General features: G+C 56.3%; 2 protein-coding genes across 2 annotated transcripts in view; both read right to left on the bottom strand.

Annotated features, from left to right (window-relative positions):
• C7H4orf50 (chromosome 7 C4orf50 homolog) overlaps positions 1-7,070 on the bottom strand; it is a 52,561-nt gene extending 45,491 nt beyond the window's left edge. The window contains exons 1-2 of the mRNA XM_034636020.2: positions 4,962-7,070; positions 1,219-1,620 (exon numbers count right to left, since the gene is read on the bottom strand). Coding sequence (XP_034491911.2) covers positions 1,219-1,505 — 287 coding nt within the window. The 5' untranslated portion in view covers positions 1,506-1,620; positions 4,962-7,070. The remainder of the gene's footprint in view (positions 1-1,218; positions 1,621-4,961) is intronic.
• An 85-nt stretch (positions 7,071-7,155) lies between these two features.
• The window catches only part of Jakmip1 (janus kinase and microtubule interacting protein 1), a 124,342-nt gene continuing 108,331 nt past the window's right edge, over positions 7,156-23,166 (bottom strand). Inside the window, exons 17-22 of the mRNA XM_027939618.3 lie at positions 20,729-20,797; positions 19,514-19,591; positions 16,485-16,688; positions 11,653-11,718; positions 8,726-8,770; positions 7,156-7,611 (exon numbers count right to left, since the gene is read on the bottom strand). Coding sequence (XP_027795419.2) covers positions 7,582-7,611; positions 8,726-8,770; positions 11,653-11,718; positions 16,485-16,688; positions 19,514-19,591; positions 20,729-20,797 — 492 coding nt within the window. The 3' untranslated portion in view covers positions 7,156-7,581. The remainder of the gene's footprint in view (positions 7,612-8,725; positions 8,771-11,652; positions 11,719-16,484; positions 16,689-19,513; positions 19,592-20,728; positions 20,798-23,166) is intronic.

Below are 23,166 nucleotides of genomic sequence, written 5' to 3'. Positions count from 1 at the left end.
AGCTGCACTGCATGTCTACTCTGGGCTCCCTTCTGAGAAGGCGTGGCCTCATTCTGCTGGCTGGGTGTCCAGAAGTCCTCAGGAGGCTGGGGCACTTCAGCACAGCACTTGCCTAGCTTGTGAAGTCCTGGCTTCCGTCCCCAGTGTGGAAGGGAGGGAAGGAAGGAGGAATGGAAGAGAAGGAGGGGAACGAAACTAACGTATCCCGAGTCTCAAAGGAAGCGTCCATGAGCCACGGAGATGCGGCAGTGCTGGGGAGCAGCTGTAACTGCAGCCACACGCCCTTGGCCTGCGCCCTGGTTGAGGGAAACGCACACACAGGCTACAGTGGCACAAAATTGTCCCCCCCGCAGCCTCTCCTGGCCCACCTCCAGTTGGGCCCCTGACTACGGCTCCTCCACAGACACTGGGGCCCCCGCCCGAGACGGGGCTTCTCACTGTGGAGACAGCCCGCATTCTCCTTGAATGTGTGTCTGCTTCCCAAATAAACCTCTGTCCACGCCAGCCTGGTGTGTGCTGAAGTTCTTGTCCATCACGTATGCCAAGCGTCCCCCAGTCCTGAGTGGAACCCCTCCCCTCTGGGAACTCCTGGGACTCTTCTTCAGAGACAGGTCTTTTCCCATGACAGAAGAAGAAATGGGTGATCAGAACCCTGAGCTTTGGAGAAAGACCTGGCTTCACATGTACATACCCAGGGCCATGGCAGCCCCTTTAGGGAAAGGGCCCCCACCAAGGAGCTCAGCCAGAGAGAAACCCGTGTGGAGTTCCTGAGGCAAAGATGAGGGACAGTCAGAGGGCCGGACCCTTGCCAGGCAGCCCAGGTTGGCAGCTCTGGAGCCAATCTGCCCCTGGGGCTGGGGAGCAAGGATCGGGGCCCAGGAGCCAGTCAGGCCCCAGCAGCGTTGGGGCCACGGAGGGAGCAGAGAACCTGTTGCAGCCGCAGCTAGAGCAGAAGAGAGGAAAAGCCCCCAGCCCCTCTTCCTCACTCCCTTGAGGTGCCTCTCCCTGGCGGGATTGGGATGGAAGCCCAGGTGAGAAGGCAGGACCTATGCAGCTGCAGAGCGGAGCACAGGGAGGGCAGGAGGAGGGAGGCAGATGCCCACACAGGCAGGGTGTGCACCACGCCTCAGCTGGAGGGATGGTGCAATGTGCCATGGTGACACGCCTGTGACGCCCCAGGATTTGCCAAACACACAAGAGCCCACGATGCATACCCACCTGCTCCTCAGCCTGGACTCCGACATCACGTGCGTGTTCACAGCTGCCACAGGCTTCTGCTCTGAGGATTCCAGCTGCTTCCCGAGCATCCCCGTGTCCACCTCTGGGGTCCCGGCCACTTCTTCTGGAAGGCACCCCTGTGCTTCACCACTCTCCTCCAGGTCCCGGAATATCCAGCATGTGTCGATCTTCACATCCACGTGCGTGACATCCAACGCATCACTGCTGGGGGCTCTGATGACATAGCTGAAACTCTTCTCAGTTCGTCCCTGAGCTGTGGGCTCCATCCCATAGATACTTCACAGATCAAGATTTCATAATATTAAGTGAGTTTGCAACGTGGACTTTATGGAGAGTTCAAGGTGGCTCAGTGACTTTGGAAACATCCTTCAGGAGAGTGTCCTTTGAGGAGGGCAAGAACAGGTGGATTATTCATGAGACAGTGATGGGTCTCTCTCCACCAGCTCATCCAATATGAATGAAAGCCTCTCGCTTTACATGTCCCTAGCCAGACTCACCAGAGCAACAGAGTCCGAAAAACCACCTGGGATGAAATGCCCAACCTCCAGCACAAAGAGAAAAGTAAGATGTCCTAGTAGGACCACAAGAGTGTCACAGATTCTCAGTAGCAAGTGAGGCTCAAGACTTTACCCCAGAATGGATGAAGCCCCCTCCCTTGGTGCCCTACTTATGAAGGACTTGAAATCTGCTAGGCAAAAGGGACAGGAAGTTGATGCTGCCTGGGAGTCCTTCTCTGCCTCACCAGCACAATGCTGGTGACCAGCTAGGTGACTTACTGGGTGGCATCAATAAGACCCTTTTCCAGATGGTGGAAGAGGGACTTGGGAGGGTGGAGGAGCTGTCCAGGCCCCACAGAGGGCTGGAATGTGGCAGAATCAGGACTCAGATGCAGGTCTGACTCCCAAACTGGCCTGGGAGCTACAATAGGCATGGGTGCGACAGGACCCCAGGGCAAAACAGAGGGGCCCTTTGGGAGCCCAGAGGTGGGAGAGGGAGTGAGGCTCAGAGATGCAGGAGGAATGATGAGCTGCTGCCGGGACAGGGGTGACAGAGTCCCCAGGGAGCCATCCTCAGGCCACAGCCCTATGGGAATGAAGTGGCTGGGTGTGGCTGGCCAAGGGGCACTCAAGCATGGCTCCGGGCTGTATGTAGACAGGCGCTCGGGGGACTCTGGTGTCTCTGAGGCACTGGTGGGTGCTGAGGTATTCAGAGCTAGGGAGGTGACTGGCCTGACAAATGGTGAGGATCCAGCCCTCAGGTTTACAGAGGCAGGAACAGGGCAGGCAGCCCTGTGGGAGGAGGCCAGGCAGACCGAGCGCTGTGAGGACAGTGAGAAACTGAGAGCTTAATTCTCCCAGTAAAGATAGGAGGGGGCTTCTCCCTCCCTTTTCTTGAGCACTTACTTTAGAACACTCATCAGGTTTTCTTCATCTCATGGCAACAAAGCCATCCCTCGGTGGAAATCCCAGTTCTCCTTTGTGCACCCCTTAACTTTTCATGCCAGGTGACTTCTCTGGGACTCTTTTTGGCCTGGGGTAAGTCTGGCCTCCCAGAATGCCCACAAACACCAAAGCCCAGGATGCTCAAGGGCCTCTAAGGAAAAGCATAGGATTTGCGTAGAACCCACACACGTCCTCCACGGATCTTAAATCACCTCCAGAGACTCCGACCCTGGCATGTGGCTGCTGCGCTGAGTTGCCCGGGGATGAAGAAACAGAAAGGCCCGCGCTGCTCAGCACACAGGCCACAGCAACGTTTTTTCTAGAGTCTTTGTCTGCCATTGGTCAAATCCACAGGAGGAAGGGCTGGATCCTGAGGGCCGGGTGCATATGTGAACCCTTCTGAGACCACGGGGGCCTTTTGCCGTTTTATGGCCCCAAAATGTCTTTCTCCAGGCCCCAGAACCACCTCTGTGGACCTGAACACCAGGAAGAGCACCCTCTGGTCATGTGGCAGGTAGGTGCTTACCTGGCCCTGGCTCCGAGTCATCAAAACTCCTCCTCTCGCAGAGACAGAGGTGAACACAGAAAGGTCCCCCGTCACCAGGAGAATGTGGGAGGAATCCCAGGTAGCAGGTGCTTTCGACCTGACTTAAGGACTAGCCATGGGTCATCATGAGAGCGCGGGATAGGTAAGCTTTCTGGCTCCAGTGTCCCCAGGGCCACTCAGGATGCACATCTCCCCTGGCTTCATGCTCATCCTCCAATAAAGCTGTTTTCTTTCTTTCCTCCCCTTGCTGAGAGGGCATCTGAGCTGGGAGAAGCTTTTTAAAAATTTTTTTGGATGGCATGTCCTCAGAAGAGGTGACATGTGGGTGGCCACGAGGGGTGGGGGGGCTGGCCTTGAGGGCCGAGTGAGCCTCTCAGGTCCTAGGGCTGGGCTGGGCCAGCCACCTGGCTTGGAACCCCATCTCGTCACCTCTCAGGTACAATCTGGACAAATTAATGCCTCCTGCAAGGGGGGGGGGGTAAACACTATCTAAGGAGGGGAGGGGCATCTATGCGCCATGGAGGAATGAACAAGCCCCCTCACACATTCAGCAGTGCCCTCCACGCTCTGGGGTCCACACTGGCTGGGCGCTGGCAGGGACACCCTGCCCTGGCTTGCCACACCACCTGCTCAGCGCAGGATCCTAGCACCTGACTCAGTCCCTTGGAACAAGAAACTGACCTCAGGCCCCTACCCCTGGGGCTGTATTGAGGGTTCCCTGAGTGCCTGGCCCCTGAGCCCCAGCTGGGAGGATCCCCTGCAGCAGGAGCACTGCAGAGGCTGAAGGCAGCTGAGAGAGCCCTCCCCTACAGTCCCCACCTGAGGACAGGGCACAGGCAACTGAAGCCTGAGGCCTCAGCCCAAGGGAGCATCTTTGGGCTCTTCCTGGACGACTAACCAAGACTCTCAGGAGAGGAAAACGCGGGCTGGGGGAGACGGAAGAGGAATGTGGCTTACCGCCCGGCTGGGCTGCAGGGTGGAGGCCTGAGCCCATGGATCCTGTCTTCTCTGAGGGTAGGTGCTGGGCAGCCAAGGGAGGGGAGCAGATGGTCATGGAGAGGCTGTGAGGGCCCCCACCCTTGGGGGCCTTGGAGAGGTCCCCCACAGCTAAGAATGATCACAGGAAGGACACAGGCTGTGGCTGAGACCCCAAGATAGGCAGCCCTGGAGAGATGGGGAGGGAAAGAGAGGCTGCACCTACCACAGAGTGGGCCACTAGGGCATGGGTTGGGGTCTGCAGAAGTCCCCAAGAATTCTTAGATAGCCTGAAGGAAGAAGCTCCCAAACTGGCTGGGTTGGAGTTTCCCATCCAATGTGCCAGACCCCTAGCCGGCTCCCGTTAAATGTAAGAAATAAGCAAAAATCAGAGTTGTTTGTACTGGGAGGGTCAGGTGTGACTCCTCCTGGGGACAAGCTGGTTAGGGAAGCTGCAGGAAAGCAGGAGATGTGTGTCTTGACACTGCAGGTGGAGGAGAGGGGGAGCAGGGATGCAGCTCCCCAGGGCACTTGACCCTGCCTTGCACTGGTCCCCCCTTAGAGGCCCAGCCCAAGGCCTCAGCAAGACCCGTGGGGTGGACCAGGTGGGGTGGGAATCGCCCAGAGTACAGCCCCGCCTCCTGTACCTCCCCCAACACCCAGCAGGTGCGCCATGGCAAAACTCATGTAGACCAGCTGGAGCTTGGAGCCAAGGGGCATCAGAGACACACGCCCTGTAGCCTCGGGACGGTCCCCACCTAGAACCAGAGGTCTGGATCCTGTATGTGGCTTGGCATTTCAGTCTTCATAGCCAGTCTCCTGGCTCAGACAGGGCCTCCTTCCCAGCTCCACAGGCTGCCAAAAGCCAGAACGCAGCTTGAGGGCCACGGCTTCTCTGCCCCAGGTCCTCACCATGGCACCAGCCAACAGAGGGTGGGAGGCGGAGACCGCTCTCTGTGTCCACAGTGGATCTGGGGCAGGGTTGGGCCATCCTTCTTCCTCTGGAGGAGAAAGTGACCTGGGTCAGCCACCCAGGCTGCAACTCAGCACCCCAGGGCTGTGGAGCAGGTGGAGTGCACACCTGGTGGCCAGCCACGCCGAGGATCCTTGAGTACTGTAGCTCCTGTTCCCAGGCTGGGCCTGTCCCTGGCAGGGGCCTGGGAAGGCAACAAGAAATGCTGGCTTCTGCTAGGGACTGGGGACTCCCATGCAGGGCAGTCCCCACCCCTGCCTGTGTGGGCCTCATACCCTGGTCCTGAGCTGGCTCCGGGGGCTGCAGAGAATGGGCCCTGGCCCCATGGGTGGCTGTAGAGCCTCCTTGGAGCACTGCTCCCGTTGATGTGGTGGGTGCTGCACTCCTGCCAGGAGAGTCCAGGATCCCAGGGATCCTTGGGAGTCTGTCTGAGTATGGCCACAGATAGCCTCTGTGAGGCACAGCATGGGACTGCCACCCCTGTTCCTCAGAGCCGTGAGAACGTGGCCAATGTCTGCAGCAGGGAAGTGGGGGCTGGGAGTGACCACATGGCTCAGAGTTCAAAGCCAAGTCCACTCGCCTCCTGTTGTCTGAGTGAGATAGCTGAGCAGTCACAGATACTGCCCAGCTACAAGAGGACACAAGGACCACATCCCAGCACAGTCCTGTAGGGATGCTGGACAGACACTGTGCTGTGGGAACAGAGAGCCTGGGCACCCCCAGGACCACCTGGGGCTGCTCCGCACTCTGCCCCCAGAGTCAGTGCAGGGACCTTCCTCTGCTCGTCTGGAGCAGGGAGGGCCTCTGGTCTTCACTCGTGCTGACGCCACACTCCCATCCTGGCCTCCATTTTCAAGCCAATGTACCAGCAGTGCCTTGGCACCTGGTCACCAAGTGATGGTGAGTCACAGATGCTCTGAGGTTTGGTTTTCAACAAAGTGGGTGCTTCTCAGCTGTTCTTGGGTGCTTGCCTCCAGCCCTCGACTCTTGGATTTGATGTGAAGGGGCTGCCCCTTCCCATCTGGCTGGGTCCCCTCGGGTGCAGAGCATGGGTTCTGCCTTCTCCATCCTTGGATCTGGTCTACCAAGAACTCCAGGGCCTCTGTAGGTCCCCACTGCCAGGGGCCCTGCAGCAGCTGTAACTCCAGTCATTTCCCTTTTCTGCAAGGTTCTTCTTGCAGGAAATCTCAGGGTGGCACCTTTGGCATGGCTTCCACGAAGCCGCACCCAGCAGCATCCCGGCCTACCCACAGAGGGGCCGTCCTCTTTCCCTTCCACACGCCTCTTCAGCCACCTCACCTAAAAGCAAGTGTCCTGCTTCTGCAAGTTTGGGGAGGATGGTCACGTGATCAGGTGCGTTCCAAGGTGCCCCCTCCACCCTAGAACAACACTCAAGGCACTTCTCCAGAGCTTCCTCCGGGTCTCAACTTCTGCCAGCGGGCAGGGCCTCCCTACGTTGCCCGCCATCCTTCTTCAGGGAGACACAGCCACCTGGCCATGGGGCACCTCTCTGCTCAATTCAGGTTCCCTGGAGCGGGGCGTTTACTCTTCTCTGGGGAGAGTGAGGGAGTGGCTTGGCCTCAGACCTGGGGGGCACCTGTGTCCTCAGGGTGGCTGGAGCTGCTCTACCTGCCAGCTTTTTCTTCCTCCATGCCCCTTGCAAATTAAAATCAAGAAGCCAGAAGACAGGTCTGAGCATGGCCTGGGGTGGACATGCTGCTCTTGGTCCCCACTCCACCTGGTCCTGGGGAGAGCTGTTCTTTAGAACTTCTGCCATGCCACACCTGCAAGAGTGGAAATCCTCGGTCCCTGGGGTCCACTTCTCCATGGTGGGCGAGGCTCCAGTTCTCTCTCTCTGCCAGCTGCTACATCCAGCTGTGCACAGAGCCAGAGGGCTTTGCTGACAGGGCCAGGCTTTGGGTTCTGATCACAGGGACATTTCAAGTAGCTCCGGCAGAAAGACTCCGTGATGAACACGGCACGATTCAACGAGATTTATATACACTGGGCAGAGGGGGCATCTGGGTCCAGCTGGGCACCTTCGCCACAGCTGGGGGAGGCATACAGTGTGGGGACAGGGACTCAAGTTGGTCCCCAGACAGTGTAGTGGCTCTCCAGCCCCTCAGTTCCTGCTAATTGCACTTGGTTTCCTGGCTTCCAGGTCTCTGCCCCTCAGGCTCCTGAAGGTGCCAAGATTGGGACCCAGCTGTGACTGAGTTTGACATGATCCCATTGTCCCACAGAGTCCTTTCAGCCTGGGCTAGCTGGGACGCAGCCACACGTTGAGAGGCCTCCCTTTAAAGCTGTTTTCAAACACATGTGAATTCTGTTTTCAGTCTCTGGGCTTTGAATAACTTGTTTGCTGTTGAATTTTGGTTTGAGTAGGGTTGAGGCTGCCGCAGGACTCAGCTCATTCCATAAACTCTTTTTATATCCTGTAAGATTAAAAATAATTTGAAGTGACACAAGAATGTAGGTTCAAATGGCTGGATGGTCCCTAACTTATCTGCCCCCACCTACCCCGTGCCATCTTGAGCTCTCCAGCAGAGCCCCAGGGGGTCTTCCCTGATGATCTAGGGGCATAGCAAGCAGGATTTGAATCTCCTGTCCTCCATCCCCACCCGTGCCCCTCCTTAGTGGACGAGGTGAGCTGTCTCAACCTGAGAGCATTCCTTTGTCCATTCACATTGAGTGGACAGCCAGTATGTAGTATACTCTGTCCCTGACCCGAGGGTAGAAGGTACCAGACCTAAGCCTTGTGGGCAGCAGTCAGCATCAGGGGATGCTGCCCTGAGGATGGCAGGTAGGGCCAGCTGTCAGAGCTCAGCCCAGGTGTCCAGGCCTCTAGTGGGCACAGGGGGTACCCCTGGAGCTTGGGTCCCTCAGCCTGGGCTGAATTCAGGGCAGAACCCTAGAGTCCAGGATCCCTGGCAGACCCCAGGGCCAAAATGGAAACTCAGAAAAGGAGATATGGAAGGCTCAGATGTCAAAGGAGGAACTCAGGGTGACAGGTGCCCAGTGATCAGGGCAGGATCAGCTGCGGGGGTGGCTTCTTGCTTGTGGTTCTTGAGCACAGATAGTCATCCATACCAGGCAAGGGGGCAAGGGTCTTCAGGGGGGAGAAGCAGGGCTCCCTGGGCATTTGGCAGGTAGGTCACAGTCCGGCCACTTGGGCCACTGGTTTATTAACTGCCTGCTCCTGCAGTCCCCTGACCATGCAAGCCCACTCGCTCCACACTCGACAGAAGAGCCACAGAGAGCACCGGAACCTGAGGCCAGACTGGAAAGGGCCTTGGAATAAAACAAAACCCCTCTGTGGATGAAACTCCACTAGGGCTTTCCTAGTCCCAGCATGCCTTCCCAACCTCCCTGCCACGGCGGGACTGCAGGAACCCCAGGGTCACCGGGACTCAAAGATCCCGGGTGGGACCCATCACGAGGCCCCTTCCAGGAGCCCCCTCTCTCCAGCACTGTTCCAGCCAGAGATGGAAGGGTCCTCCTTTGTTGGAAAATCGTCATTTTTATGAGTAAAAAGGAAAGCATACCAACCCGAGTTCCTGGCTCACTGGAGTCGTCAAGGCCACAGAATGAATGCTAGTGAGAAAAACAAAAAAAGGAACAAAAACTATAACATAAGACCAAAAGAAAATGAGGAAAAGAAAAGAAAAGAAAAAAGATGTAAGATATGTGGTATGGATTTCAATGGCAGCATCTTACAAGATCTATGACATCAGGTTGGAGACGAGCAGGTTCAGGAGCGGATGCCACCTGGGATGCCCGGCTTCCAGCACGCCATGCCCAGAGGGCTACCCCTGCAAACTTCCCCAGCACTCTGCCAACCCAGGGCGCCAGGGGAGGGCTACACCCCGATCTGGGAATTTTGGGTGCTGAAACTGGGTGGGCAGGACAGTGCAACCCTCTGGAGGTCATGATGGGTGACTCCCACAAGCACACCAGGCCATGTTGAGCAGGGACGAAGTGACACCACCCCGGTCACCCAGCACAAGCTGCAGATGACCCACCATCCCTTCTAGGGTTTTTTCCTTCCAAGAGATTCACTGTTTTAAAATTCTTTGTGTCTTTTGATCAGTTGACTTTAAAAAGAAAAATAAACAGCAGGAAAAACCTAGCCACACAGGAACAAAAAAATCATACAGGCCATGTTGAAAAAAATGTCTTCAACTCTTCATGACTTGCTTTGCTCCAATGGAATCATTAATCATTACAAGAAACCTACCTGACCACCACCTGGGGCTTTTGAAATAGTTATTTTTCCCCCTAAAAATCAAGGTGTTAGCTCCACCATGTTATTTATTGAAAAAAGTAAAAGTCCAGATAAACAGCCAGCAGCTTCTTTAGAATCCCTGGAGGTGAGAGCTGCAGGGGCTATCAGATCACCCAGCCTCCTTGTCCACATGGGGAAACTGAAGCAGGGGCAGGAAGGGCCACCCAGGGGCTGTGGCAGAGCATCTGGCCACTGATGAGGGTAGCTGGAGCTTCCCCCATCACGACAGCCAGGTGGTGGCCATGAGGAAATGCGGGTGACCTGCAGGCACCCTGGAATGCTCCTGGTCCTCGGCCTGACCAGGTGTCCTTCCCTGGCTGATGCCTCCTGCTTGATACACAGCCTCTGAAAGTTCCTCTGGGACTAAAGGGGACAGACCAATGCACCTGCCTTGAGGAAAGAACGGAAAGGGGCCGGGCAGGGGATGCCAGTGTCTCCCCAGTGTTCTCCCCAGGAAGAGTGCAGCCGATGGCCTGTCAATCTCCAAGCAACGGGGGCTGTGTTTTAAGCCTCTTCTCTGTCCTCTATGGCTCTGTAATTATTGACCAAAGTCCTCCAGTCCCAAGGAGATGGGCAGGTGGGCGGGAGGGTTGCTGGGGCCCCTGTCTGGCTGGGCCTTGTGCTAAGAGCTTTTACATCCTCTGTCTAATGTCATCTTTGCCACCATCATGGGAGACAGGGCAGCCTTCCCAGCAGCAGATGGGACTCCGGGCTGGGAGCAAAGGACACATTCCCCTGATTTCAGGGCCTATCGGGGCCAAACCAGGGCAGAACCCAGATGCAGTGGCCTACAAAGCCAGCTCACCCCAGGAAATCTCCAAGGGAATTATCCTGAGATCCTCTCAGGAGGCTGGACAGGAGTGGGCGCCTGCCATGGGGGCTCTAGGAATCCGCAGTGGACGCCTTCCCAGAAGGGCTCCAGCACCAATCCCTGCCTCCCTGCCGCCCCCTTGAGGACTCCACTGGCTGCGCAGCCAGCCAGGCCCTGTGCTCTAGGCAGCAGGGCTCTGACCTTAGGAGGTCCTATCTTTCCTGCCCACAGTGCTACGCAGGGCTGCCGCCCCCTTCTGGACATCCTGCTTCCAGTGACGCCCAATGACGGCCCTGGTTGTTCCTGGGGGTTAATGTTCTCTCACAAGACAGACACCGAGGCGTAGGCCCAGAAATGCCCTTCTCCCTCTTCCTCCATGGGCCTTCTTCCCATTGCCTTTAAGAGGGAATGGCCTCCTCAGGCCTACCAGCCTCAGACTCCCCCGCCCCTGGCCAGGCAGAGGCAGGAGCCCTGCATCCTGTCCCTGCACCTCTACCACGTTAGCTATGCCACTGAGGCCTTCCTCTGCGCTCACGTGTGGCCCTTCCTTTACTCATCCCACCAGCACCAGAGGATGCCCTACTCCCTGTCTCGGATGAAGAATGAATAGAACTTGGCCCCTGTCCTCAAGTGATCCGTGGCCACCAGGTGGGTACATGGGAAGTGGCAAATGCCCCCACGAGCAGCTTTGCTTGTGTGGTCCCCCACAAGTCCCATGTGTCCACCAGGATCAATGGAGTGAGTTGGGTGCAAGTGGAGAGGTCACAACATCTAGGAAGATCCCAGCTGCCCCTTCCCACCTGGAACCAAGGACCAGCTTCCCAATTCACTTCAACCTGGGTTTCCTCACCCATAAGACAGCCCTAAGTACACAGGGACCAGTGGGGCTGAGTGGGAAACACCCGCTGGTCAGCAAGAGACCAGTCTCCTTCCCCCTGGAGGGAGAAACACATGCCTGACTTTTGGTCTATGGAAAGCGTTTAACATGAGTGAATCCAGGGATGACGGCCCATGTCTGTGGTGGGGACAGGACAGCCCTGTCACAGTCTAACCCGGTTTATTCCAGACAAAAGAGGTTAGTTTGCTAGTGCTCCCACACGCTTCCCCGTGAGGCGGCAGAGGGATTCTGTGGATGACACCACACACTCACACACACATACACACACGCTGCAGAGGTTTGGGCAGCACTCTGCCTCTTTGTCAGAGGGCCCTTGAGGGAGGCACAGATTTCTCTGGAAGCGCTGCTTTGGGAGGACTGGAGAGGGGAAGGCTGGAGGCCACACCCAATCTTTGGACATTATGAAACCACAGGGAAAGCCAAAGTTTCCCAGAAGCATCTCAGGGGCAGAGTCACAGGACACATGAGCCCCGGACACCTACCTTTTCCTCCAGCTCCTTCAGGTGCCGCTTCTGAAGCTCAAGTTTGTCCTCCAAGTCCCGTACTCTCTGAAACAGAGATCAGGAGGCATTACGAAAAGTAGCTTGTCCCAATTCAAAACCTGACCCTTCACATCTCATGGTGGCCTGGTGTGGAGGCAGCAAAGGGTGAAATATGCAGCATACGCAGCGGGCAGCTCCGTGAGCACCCGTGCCATCTGTGACCACCCTGCTCCTCTCCAGCCAGTGCTCCCAAAGGAACGCCGCTGACGCCAGTCACTACAGATGGATTCCAGCTGTTGGTGGAAATAGCACCCCCAAGACAGACCTTTTAAATTTAAAAAATACAAAAGTCAAAAAAGGACCAAATCAGGCAGGGGCCTGGGGCAGGCTCATAAAGATCATGGATTGGCTGTAACTCCAAATCACAGATCTGTCCAACATTTGTTCAGCTGGAGTCTGGGGAAGGAGAAGGGTGGAGAGGGCACCTCTGGGCACCTGCCACCCCCTCAGAACCCTACTTGGCACTAGGTACCAGGTCTGCTGGGACTTTCTCACTTCAGCACTGAGTTGCAAGAAGGCCTCTGTCCCCGCAGGCCAGACAGGGGTCACTCCACTCAGTCCTGCACCTCCTGAGCCCCTGTGGGCCACCCACCCTCCCAGGTGGCTTTTCAATCACCCCTCGACCCTCAGGTCTGGCAAATACAACCTTCTCCAGTTTGTGGTGTGATCAAGAGAGTTTCACCATCTCAAGTGGGCCACCCCCGCCAGTGGCCCAGCTGGCTACAGCCCTTGTCAGCCCTGGATGGAGACAGAGACCTCATTCACCAAGAGAGGGCTGTGAGGGGTAAGGGAGGCCACTTAGGTCAACAAGATACGGGGCCTCCAGAGACCCAGAGAAGCCCTCTGTGCATTCTGGAGAGCCCCAGTTCCCCACCCACATCAGCGTCAGCAGGAGGTCTGCTGGTGCACCCTCAGGGGTGCATTTGCAGTGAATCCCAGGGGATGTGAACACTGCTAGTCCAGGGACCTACTTTGAGAACCACAACTATAGGCATTCCTCTGCAACTATAGCTCAATATGTGCCAGGGAGACAAAGTCCCCACTTTGAAGAGTTTAGAGACCAGTTAGGGTTCAGCCAGCAGCAGCACATGAATACAGAGACTGTTCAGCAGATGAGCAATGACATCACTGAGACTCAAGGAGCACTGAGGGTGGAGGTGGGGGGTGCTGTCTTACATGAGTGCCCGAAAAGGCCACACTCAGGTCACACTGGAGAGACCTGCAGGTGGGTGAAGGATGGAGCTGAGGGCTGAGACCCCAAAGGAGGCATCAAGTCTGGCAGGGCTCTGAAGGTCCACTGCCAGTTGTACAGGAGGTGACAGGAAGCCCAGGCAGAGAGGACAGCTTGTACCAGGAGGCTGGGGTCCTAGGTGAGGGATGTGAGGAGGCCAGGAGGGATGGGATGTCCCGATGAGGTGCCCATTGAGCTGGGAGTGTCCTGGGGAGCGACAAGGCTGTAGACAGGGCAATGATGCCATTTTGATTTCAGGAAAATCGGGACAGCCAAGCAGAGCAGCCTGACCTGAAGGAGACAAAGAACACTCTCCTGATGCAGGAGCTGGGAGGAAGACCTCGACCCCTCTGAAGATGGGACGGTCATCTGTACACTGAGGGCAATGGAGCTGCTGTGTCCATGAATCACAGCAGAGCCTGGTGCTGGGAAGTACTCCATGCGTGATTAAGAATGGCACCTCGGACTCTCCCATACAAGGTACCGGTGTATGACCCCAGTCTGGTGACAACCGTCCCCTGACAAGTCTCACATAGTGTTGCAGGGTCAGAAGAGCATCTGAGAGTGAGCAGGGAGCTCAGCTCAGCCTGGCTTGGGTTCTGGGCCCCGACTTATAGACTGAGGGACTTGGGTGAGTGCCCCAACTGCCCCAAGCCTGGGCCCCTTTTCTGTTGTGTCTGCAGTGACCCCTGACCCTAGGGTGAGATGAGGCCCATGCAAAGTGTCAGCAGCCCACAGTGTGGGTGGGCTCCACCCACAACCTTTCATGAACCTTTTACAATGTGGCAGGCCCTCCCCCAGGCCCTGGGATAGGACTGCAGTGGGGCCGACTCTGTCCCCACTGAGCCCAGCACCTGGAACAGCGCTCGGCATACAGGCATTGGAAAAGTCAAAGCCAAACGGCAAGATGGCAAGCAGGGGAGCCCCAGGCGAGGTGGAGGGGCTCCAAGCGCCAGGCTAAGCGGCCCCGACTTTTGAGGGTCTTTGGGGAGGGTGGGGATGAGGGGTCCTGGTGTCGTGGAGGCCTCTAGGGCAGAGACACGGGGAGGGTGCTGCGACTGGGTAATGTCCCAGCAGACTTCTCTCAGGACAACAGGTGCTAGGAGACCCCAGAGGGGCACAGCGAGGCCACACTGCGGCTTCACCTCTACCCCTGCTCAGGCAGAACGTGCGCAAAGCACAGTAATCGTGTTGGGGAAGGCATGTCAGCTCTCGGGGGTTCCTTTCCCTTAGTTCACAGGGCTTGGAAATGCACGTGTCAGCAGGGGGCTGGGGACAGGCAGACAAGTGACCCAATTTGGACTATATTCCATGGGACAGGTGTGTAGTCCATGGCCAGATGAAATGGGCCCGTCCTGTCCAGAGCAGGCAGCCAGAGCCAGGGTCCATGCCTAAATGGCCAGTGTTGGCCCAGCCCCTGCTGTGGGGTGCTGGGCACCTGTGCTGTGGTGCTGCCTGTGGCGTCACATCCTGAGGAGTGGTACTGAATTGTGTGTGGCGTCTACGACGTTGTGTTTGCACCCAGCCTTGTGCCATGCACTGGGTTGTAGCAGGGATCCACATACACTCCGAGGGAGCTGGTGTTCTAGTGGGGATACAGTGAAGAGAGCGGGCAGTGAGCAGGGACAGGAGCAAGACAAGTGCGGGCAGCTCAGGATGACGGGCAACCCCAGCGGCTATCTCAGGCCATGCTGCAAGGGGACAGGAGACCCAAGCCTCTCTGCCCCTACACCGGTGCCCTATGCCATGTTCCAGCTTCCACATGTACTTCTAAGCTACCATTTTTCGTGTCCTGGAGGAAAAACTGAAAATCACTGTATTTCAGGTCTGAAATTCTTGTCTCCTTTTCCCTTCGAACAAAATAAATGGGTTTTGTAGTATTATTTTTTGAAAAGACCAGATTTTTGAAACTATCAAATCAGAGCAGAATGGACACTTGTAAGGAATGACTGATAAACCTGAGGGGTGGAGACGGGGGCAATGGACCTGTGCTGGCTGGGAGGGGAAGGCCACTGCTTCCCGCCGTTTCGGCCAGAGGGCCTCTGTTTTTCCATCTGTTAAACTGGGGTGAGACCTGACTAGCCGAGGGCCAACCAGGGGCTGGGCATTGCACACAGCAGCTCACACCTCCGGGTTTTATTGAAGCTTATGACAACTGTCATGTCAGGTTAGTGGTTTCTCCTAAAGCTCCTATAAACACATGCAGGAGAGAGTGTGCTACTTTGAAAATTCTGTCAAAACCCACAAAGCACTCACGGAGCACAGTAAACCTGCCCCACCTCAGGGCCTTTGGGCACGCTGCTCCCTCTGCGGGCAACAGGCCAGCTCACCCCCTCCCTGCATCTTCGCCTTTGCGGCTGTCCAGCACCCTTCATGTCTATCCGTGGGCTGCTTGTTCCCCTGGCTGGAATCTCAGTGCCCTCTCCAGGAAGGCAGAGACTGTCACCCTCCACACTCACCTGCCAGAATGGGCCCTGGCATGTGGAAGGTGCACAATACACTTCCACCAACACCTTGTGTCCCTGGTTGCCGTAAGGAAAACCCCCTCTTCCCAGGAACCCTACCTGAGTGCCCAAATCCAGGGAATCCTGAAAGGGAAGTGCCCAGCACACAGTCCCAGCACACAGGTGCACACCAAGTCTGCGCATCTTTGAGGATGGCTGGGGTTCTGTGTCCTCTACTGCTACATGTGGTGACACTGGAATGGTGGTGGCTGGTGAGCATCCCAGCAACACCAGTCACCTGTGTGCTGCCCCGGAGGGCCCGGCCAAGCCTCAGCACCTGCCAGGGAACAGTGCACCTGGAGGCGAGCTGCTGAGAACCACTAGTGCAGCTGGGGAGCTTGGCTCAAGGACAGAGGCCTCTGCTGCCAGGATTCCCTCTTCCCTGGTGTCCAGCTTTCCGGCCTGCCCTGCAGACTTTGACTTGCCAACCTCTACAATGGCCGGAGCCAGTTCCTTAAAATAAATCAATCCTCCATCTCTCTCTCTCTCTCTCTCGCTCTCACTCTCTCGCCCACATGCTCTTTCTCTCATCCTCCCTCTCCTCTCCCCATGGGTAATCTAGATCTTTCTTATTGGTAGAATCCCTGACTAGTATGTGACCTTCAGTCACATGAGAGTCCCCTTAGCCTGTTTCTCATCTAGGAAATGGGCATTCTAGGGCCCACCCCCAGGGGCACCACGAGGTAAAGGGCCCACCAGATAGGCTCCAGATGCCCGCGGCTGCTCTTCCTGCATTGTCACCCAGGAGCCCTGAGACCTGCCTGCTCCATGCCAGCAGCACACTAAACCCACAGAGGACAGCAAAACCTCAGAATATGCCGAGGTCTTCAGCTCCCAGGTTTACCTCTCAAATTAGCTGTCCTCTTCCCTGCCAGGCTATGGGGGGTGGCCATGAGCACACAGGCCTCACACCAGGGGACTGCCTCATGCTGGCTGTCCAGCAGCGTACCTGGGATACCAGACGCCCCTGAGGGTCAGCCAGGCTAGAGTGCCGGGTGTGCAGGGCGGCAGGCGGGGTGCGGCGGCCATGGCCCTACCTGCTGTGCCTGCTGCAGCAGCTCCATGCGCTCCCGCAGGATCTGGCTGTCGAACTCGCGGCTCTGCCTCAGGATCTGCCGGCGCACCTTCTCCACAGCGGCCTGCAGGTCCTCGCGCTGGCCAGCGCTCAGCGCCTCGCTGGCCATCCGGCCCGGCTCCTGCTGCAGGGCATTGTACAGCGTGGCCTCCAGGTCCTGGATTTTCTGCACAGCCCAAATCACAGAGGTCACTAAGGGGTGGACAGTCATGGCCAGGGGCTGCTGCTGATGGACACAGAGTGGGGGCCTCAGCAGGGAAGGGGCATGCAGGGCCCGGGGCAGCAAGGCCTCAGCCTGGCAGTGGGTCCTCACCCAGCATGCACCACTGAATCACTCTGTCAATCAAGCTGCCCCACCTCAGTGCACTAGGGGACAAGGGCAAGAAGAAAAAGCCAAAGAAATAACCCCTTAAGTGTGGGATTCAGAGGGGGGTTTGCTTCAGCTGGCTTTTATTTCATATTTGGCTTCCAATTGACTCTCCTCACCTTGGGGATAAACCTCCCCTTCTAACAGGTGTCATGGGACAAGGTGTCTCCAGTGCAGGCATCTGGTTTTCAAGTGTGTTAGGAACACAACTCTAACCCAGAGCAGACAGTGAAGATGTCCTCGTCCCCACCTCAGAAGAGCAAGGTGCCCTTTGCTAGCAAAGTGAATGGACACCAGTGGCCAGCTGAGGACCCTGACAAAGGCCAGGTTCTAGCCTTTAGGGGACCCTTACTCTATCAGCTCCACAGCTGGCCACCTAGAAACACAGCTGCCTTGCCAGGACATTTGGGGATGGAGAGAGAAATTCCTCCTTTGGGTCTCCCTAAAGCCCCACCCCACTCCACCAAGGGACAGCTGCTTCTCTTACAAAGACACCTCAGGTGGTACAGATGCACCATCTGTCACCATGGAGACCACCATGGTAAGGTCAACCCGGGGCCCCAACAGCTTGACTACCAGCTATGGCTCTGCAAATCCCCTTCCCCGGCTGCAGCAGGCCAATTTCCTGGTGAGATCTCAGACCCTTCAGGCAGTGACTGGTTCCAGCCACAGGCCTTATCCTTGCCCTCGGAAATTAGAAGGATGAGTCCATCCAATGGCACAGCCAGAGGCTCCAGTGGGCTCCACGGCGGGGGAACTCGCCTGTATCTGCTGGCTGAGCCCTCCCTAAAAGACCCCATGCGGCCAGCCTCCAGGAAGCAGCCCTGCAGAGTCCAGAGGCCCACCTCACTCCACCCTCACAAAGCTGAAGGCTACAGGAGCCAGGCATGCGTCTGCCACCTGCTGTCCTCGCTCCAGCCCGAATGCACAGAGCTGCCACCTCCCTGACCATTAGAGCTCATCTAGGCCACATCAGATCGGGTCCAGGCACAAGATGAAAAGCCCTTGGGGGCACCCTGCCCGCTTCAGGCTTCAGGATATATTTCAGGTGTGGCTTTAGTGTCTACAGGACAGCAGGATCAGCACGCAGAGGGGAGTTCTCTGCAGATCTGCACTCCAAGGTCCCCAGAGCCTTCCTGCAAGGGGCACTTAGACAAAGAAGCATGGAGTCCGAGGTTCCTGAAGCATGTTTTGGGAAACATCAGTTCTGCATTCTGCAAGAAGCTCCTTGAAAATCACGTTCTGTGAACCGTGAGCTTGCAAGCTGCTCGCTTCTTTTCCTCTTGGAGTCTGGGTCCGTCCTTCTGCACATGGAGGCTGGAGAGGTCCTGTGGATTTTCCAAAGCATCTCCTGGGCAGTGTCCTCAGAGCTGTTGGAGGTGTCAGGGTGGGGCAATGCAGTAGGACAGAAATGATAGGTCCTCCCAGGATGTTCACCAAAGGACCAAGACTGGATGGAGTCACGGAAGACCAAAGCAGTTAAAGAGGGAGGCCGAGGCAGCCTGCAGCTGGGAAGGAAGGTCTCCCTTTGCTCACCGCTGTCATTCCCTCCCTTGCTGGCTCAGAAATAGGAGCTGAGAGGCTGAATCCATCTCGTCACTGCGCAGCTCCTGCTGGGGCCTGGGAGTCCCTCCTCAGTCTTCACAGGAAGGGCCCAGGGTCACAGGGAGGCGTACTGGGTTTGCTTCCGGAGTCTCCCGTCTACCTACACTAAGCCCAGGCTGCGGGAGCCATTCACCGGACCCAGGCTGGACAGTGTTTTTCGGTGTGCTGTTTGCATTCTCAGGGGCAAGCCCACTCTATAAAATGATTTTAACCACAAGCCTTCTAAGCACAATGCAGTGCTCCCTGAAGGGAGTGGCATCAGACTGCCACTCCTCTCCACTCTGGGGACATCCTGGAGGTCCTCTCATTATCCCCATCCCCACGGGAGGATTCTCTCGGTGCAGGGAGCATGTGTGTGGCTTTGGCTGTGAGGACACACAAACTGGACCTTTATCACCAGGAAGCCTAGAACCAATTTTTTGACCCAAACCCAAAGTCATACAGGACTTTACAACTGGCTACTTTTGTTCTGCTCTCATCTGACCTCAACTCATTGCTCTGCCCCTGCTTCCTTTGGGATATTCCATTTTTCCTATTTACAGGAAAACTTACTTTTGGATTTTAAGCATAAATAAATATTTAAGTATAAACAAACACATAAAAAACAGTTTCTTCTTGGGGCTGAGATTGTAGCTCAGTGGCAGAGCACTCGCCTTGCACATGTAAAGTACTGGGTTCGATCCTCAGCACCACATAAAATAAGCAAACAAAATAAAAAAGATAAAGAAAGAAAGAAAGCTTAAAAAATCAGTTTCTTTTTGTTTATATCAAATGATTACTAGAATTTAATAAGCTTATCTCAAGAAGCCATCAAGGTAACTGATAATTTTTGAAATTGTGATGGATTTTGAAAATCAGCCACCTGCAGGTCTTTCTAGTCACAATGTGAAGATGGTGTGATATCTCCCCTCCCCACAGCCCCAGTAAGGGCCCTAAGAAACAGCACCAACCCCCAGGAGAAAGCAGCCTCTAATGTGGAGTCCAAAAAGCCAAAGTGTCAAACCCACTTCCGGTCCTACCAGGTAAGCCTGGTCGAGGGCTTGCTTCCTGTAGTCCAGCTCCTCCTCTAGGTAGCCCTTCTGCCTGCTGAACAGGTCCTGAAAAGAGGGAGGCGCCTGTCAGGGGGAGGTCAGAGCAAGAGTCCATGACATGCGACTGGGTAGAGCTGTCTGCTGCCCTTTCTGGACAGCAGCGGTCAGGGAACTGGCCTCCCCTCTTCTTGGGCATCTAGCTATGGTGGCGGGACACCACCTCCCACCAAGTGCCCAAGCCCAGATTTCAGGAGTCTTTCCAGGCTCCTCTGGCCGTGGCCCAGCAGCCCCCCCTTCCCTCCTGGGCTGCGTCCCCACCTCTTGGTGACTCTGCCTGCCACACCTTCTCCCCCACCCTCTGGGTCCTTGACTCCCCCCAGGTGTGATCTGTCCAGAATGGAGAGCTCCTGGCTGGAGGTCATCATCAGCAGCAGCCATTTCATTTTATAGACGAGGAAACAGGGCCAGTGCCTTGTCCTAGTTGCCACAGTTCACTAGTGGCAGGAATTGCACTCCAACTCCAGGCCTCCTGGCACCTGCCCAGGGCTCTTCCCTACCACACGCTGCTTCCAGAGTGAGTCCAGCCACCTCCCTCCTTCACCTGCCATCTCTACTTGGATAATCAAATGGTTCTTGGAGAATTCAAGGCCCATGTCTCCTGGGAAGCCTTCTCTGACCTCCCCGGTCAGGTAAAATCACTCCGCCATCCACCATTGCTCCTGTGAAGACCATCCTGTCCCCGCCATGTGTCAGCTACCCCAGGTACCAAGCACTGTGCAAAGCTGGCTCTGTACCTGGTGTCCCTCATCACTCAGCTCAGCCAGCTGCAGAGTGGAACCATAAGACCAAGTCCAGGTCCCCAAGCTCTCAAGGCCAACAGATTCAAGCTGCCTGTCTCCACTGCCACTGGGCCAAGTGCCTGGTGTCAGAGCTGCCTCTAAAGCCCTCAGGCTGCACTCCTATGAGCTAGGAACCTAGGACCCTATGGGCCTGTGAGTCCAGGATGTAGCAGAGGCACCAAAAATGTTTTAAGTGAGCAATTGTGAATGAAAGGGGAAGTGGGTGGATGATAATGACTCAGGACTGCCATAGGGCAGGGGCCACATTTGGAAATGCACGCAGGTACTTGATCAAGGAAACGCGCGCCAAGTCCTCCCCAAGAGCAGCTCAGCAGACCCTCCCCCAGCTGGTTGGGTCTTTTACCTTCTCCTTCTCCAGGTCCAGCATCTTCTGGGTCAGAGCTGCCTCGGTTCCCTCTATCTGCTTCAGCCACTAGAAAACAGCAGGGACAGGAGGGGCACAGCCCAATGAGAACGGGAACCCCTTGGATATCTGAGGTTTTGTGGTCTGTTTCTGCGTCATGGAAAGGTGTTTGCTTGAGGATGGATCTGGTCAGGGATACCCACGACCAGTGTGTGTGGAAAGGACATCTGTGTACACGTAGCCGGGCCCATGTGTGAGGTGGCGGTAGGTGTGCAGATGACCTGCATATGGTGTGGCAGTGTGGACTTGGCGTGGGTGGACAGGCGTGAGGAGGGCTGCAAGTGTGTACTCAGGAGATCTGAAGATGAGCAAGTGAGCTTCATGCAGCTAGTGTCACAGAAGCAGAATGTCACCTCTCCTAACCTCTCCTGACTGCCCCAAGGTAGGCAGCATTATCCTGTGTTGTAAGTCAAGCATGGAGGCTGAGTTAAGTACCTTGTCCAAGGTCACACAGGTGGGGAACGAGGATTTCAAACCTATCTGCAGAAGTCCTAGGCCACTGCCCTCCTCCCCAGCACCAAGCATTGTGGCATGTGGGCTGGGCAGAGAGGGGGCATGCACACAGCGGGTGTGCAAGGGCATGAGAGTGGGTGAGTTCCAGGGTGAGCCTCTGACTTTCCTGGGAATGTGGGGTGGGCACCTGAATGGCAGGTAAGGGGTGGGAGACCTCTCTAGCTTCCCTCTGGGATCTAGGCTGAGAGTGAGCCTGCAGACAGATATAGGCATGGGTATGTCTTTATGGGGAGCCCACCTAGGAGGGAGAAGTCACTGACACCAGGTGATTGACTTGAGGGGAAAACTGTGGGGTGTCCCAGCCACAGAGGGGTACCTAAGGTTGGTGGCAGGCGTAAATGAGTGCCTTTGAGCCTGCGGAGGCCTGGTGACTGTGCCTTTTCTGATTCTGAGGGTCCCCTTAGCTTCCTTGGGGAATTTCTCTGGCTGCACCTCCTCAGACCTCTGGCTCCTAAACTTTGGCTCTGCTGGGCGGGAGCCCTGCCCTTGGCCTTCCCCCAGCTCTGCCCTCCTCTACACTCTGCTCACTCGGAAGAGTCTCCAATCAGCTCTGATCCATGCCTGGGCCCCATGTACGGCTCCCCTCATCTTGGCTCACAGCTAGGCCTCAGCAGATCCCTGGAGGGGAGGCCCCTGGGCACCTCTCTTCTGTGTAAGAAGACCCATCTGCTGCACTCCTCAACCAGGACCACCCCCAGCCCAGCCCCCTCCTGGCCGGAGGCTCATGTCCCACCACCGTCACACACTAAGCCCTTCCTGAGCTCTGGCCAGCACTTCTCTCCAAAGCACACGTAACTGTCGGAACCTCCCTGCACCTGCTCAGTGTCCTCCCAGACATCCCCTCACTCCTGACAACCCTTACAGGGCCCTGCAGGGAGTGTCCCCAACAAGGCTCACACAGGCTCCTATCTCCACTCAAAACTCCCCTGGTCACCCCAAAACTACATTTAGCTCTTGGGACAAGCCAAGGTCTCTCTCACCTCAGAGCCTTTCAGGTAGCTCCCACTGCCCGTAACACCCCCCTCTCCCAGGCCCAGCCTCAACAGGAGGCTCTTGGCAAGCTAACATCTACCCAGCCTTCTGGCCCAGGTTGGTCTCACCCCTCCAGGAAGCCCACCCTGTTTCCTGAGTCACGAGTCTTGTGCTCTTTATTTGAGCTCACCTGGAAGATGCTGTGGTCAGCTTCCCTGCCCCCTAGGTCCCCCATCTGACTCCTGTTGCATTTCCCTGCCCAGCATAGGGCCTGGCATGCAGCAGGTGCCTAATGAACACCTACTGAGTGGAGGAGGGTGTGGGCGGGCTGCACAGAGGGAAGGAGATGGGACAGGCACAGTTAGGATCTCCCCTAACAATGCCAGTGCTTGTCCCTGAGAGGCCCTGGAGCCAGCAGCCGCAGCGGGGGCCAACCAAGCAGTCCTTAATCCCTGCCAAGAGCGGCAACTTCATGGGAATAGGTGGGCTTATTTAATGTCCTAATGCAGGCAATCAGAAACAACTAGAACTAAAATGGTGAGCATTTCCTGTTTGTATCATTACCACAAGCTGCTCTCACAGAGTACTCTGTAGAGCCCGCTGTCAGGTAATGGTTATTGTTAAATATAGATGTATATTAGGTGCTTACGTTGCTTATAAAGGAAAATCTTTACAGGTCCTTTTTAGTCACCGGGCCAGTCCCAGGAGGGCAGAGAAAGCTGGCCTTGAATTCCTGGCCCGTGGAGATCAGGAATACACCAGAGTACCGCCAGATCTCTACTGAGCCTCGCTGACACCTCAGAGACCCTCCAGGCTCATGGCTCTGCTCAACCCCCAGCAGAGAGGTCTCACAGGGGAGGGGAGGCAAACCTGCCACTTGAGTGCTGCAAGGA

The sequence above is a fragment of the Marmota flaviventris genome, chromosome 7 (assembly GCF_047511675.1).
Source record: "Marmota flaviventris isolate mMarFla1 chromosome 7, mMarFla1.hap1, whole genome shotgun sequence".
Lineage (NCBI taxonomy): Eukaryota > Metazoa > Chordata > Mammalia > Rodentia > Sciuridae > Marmota > Marmota flaviventris.
This window is presented reverse-complemented; position numbering and strand designations above follow the sequence as displayed.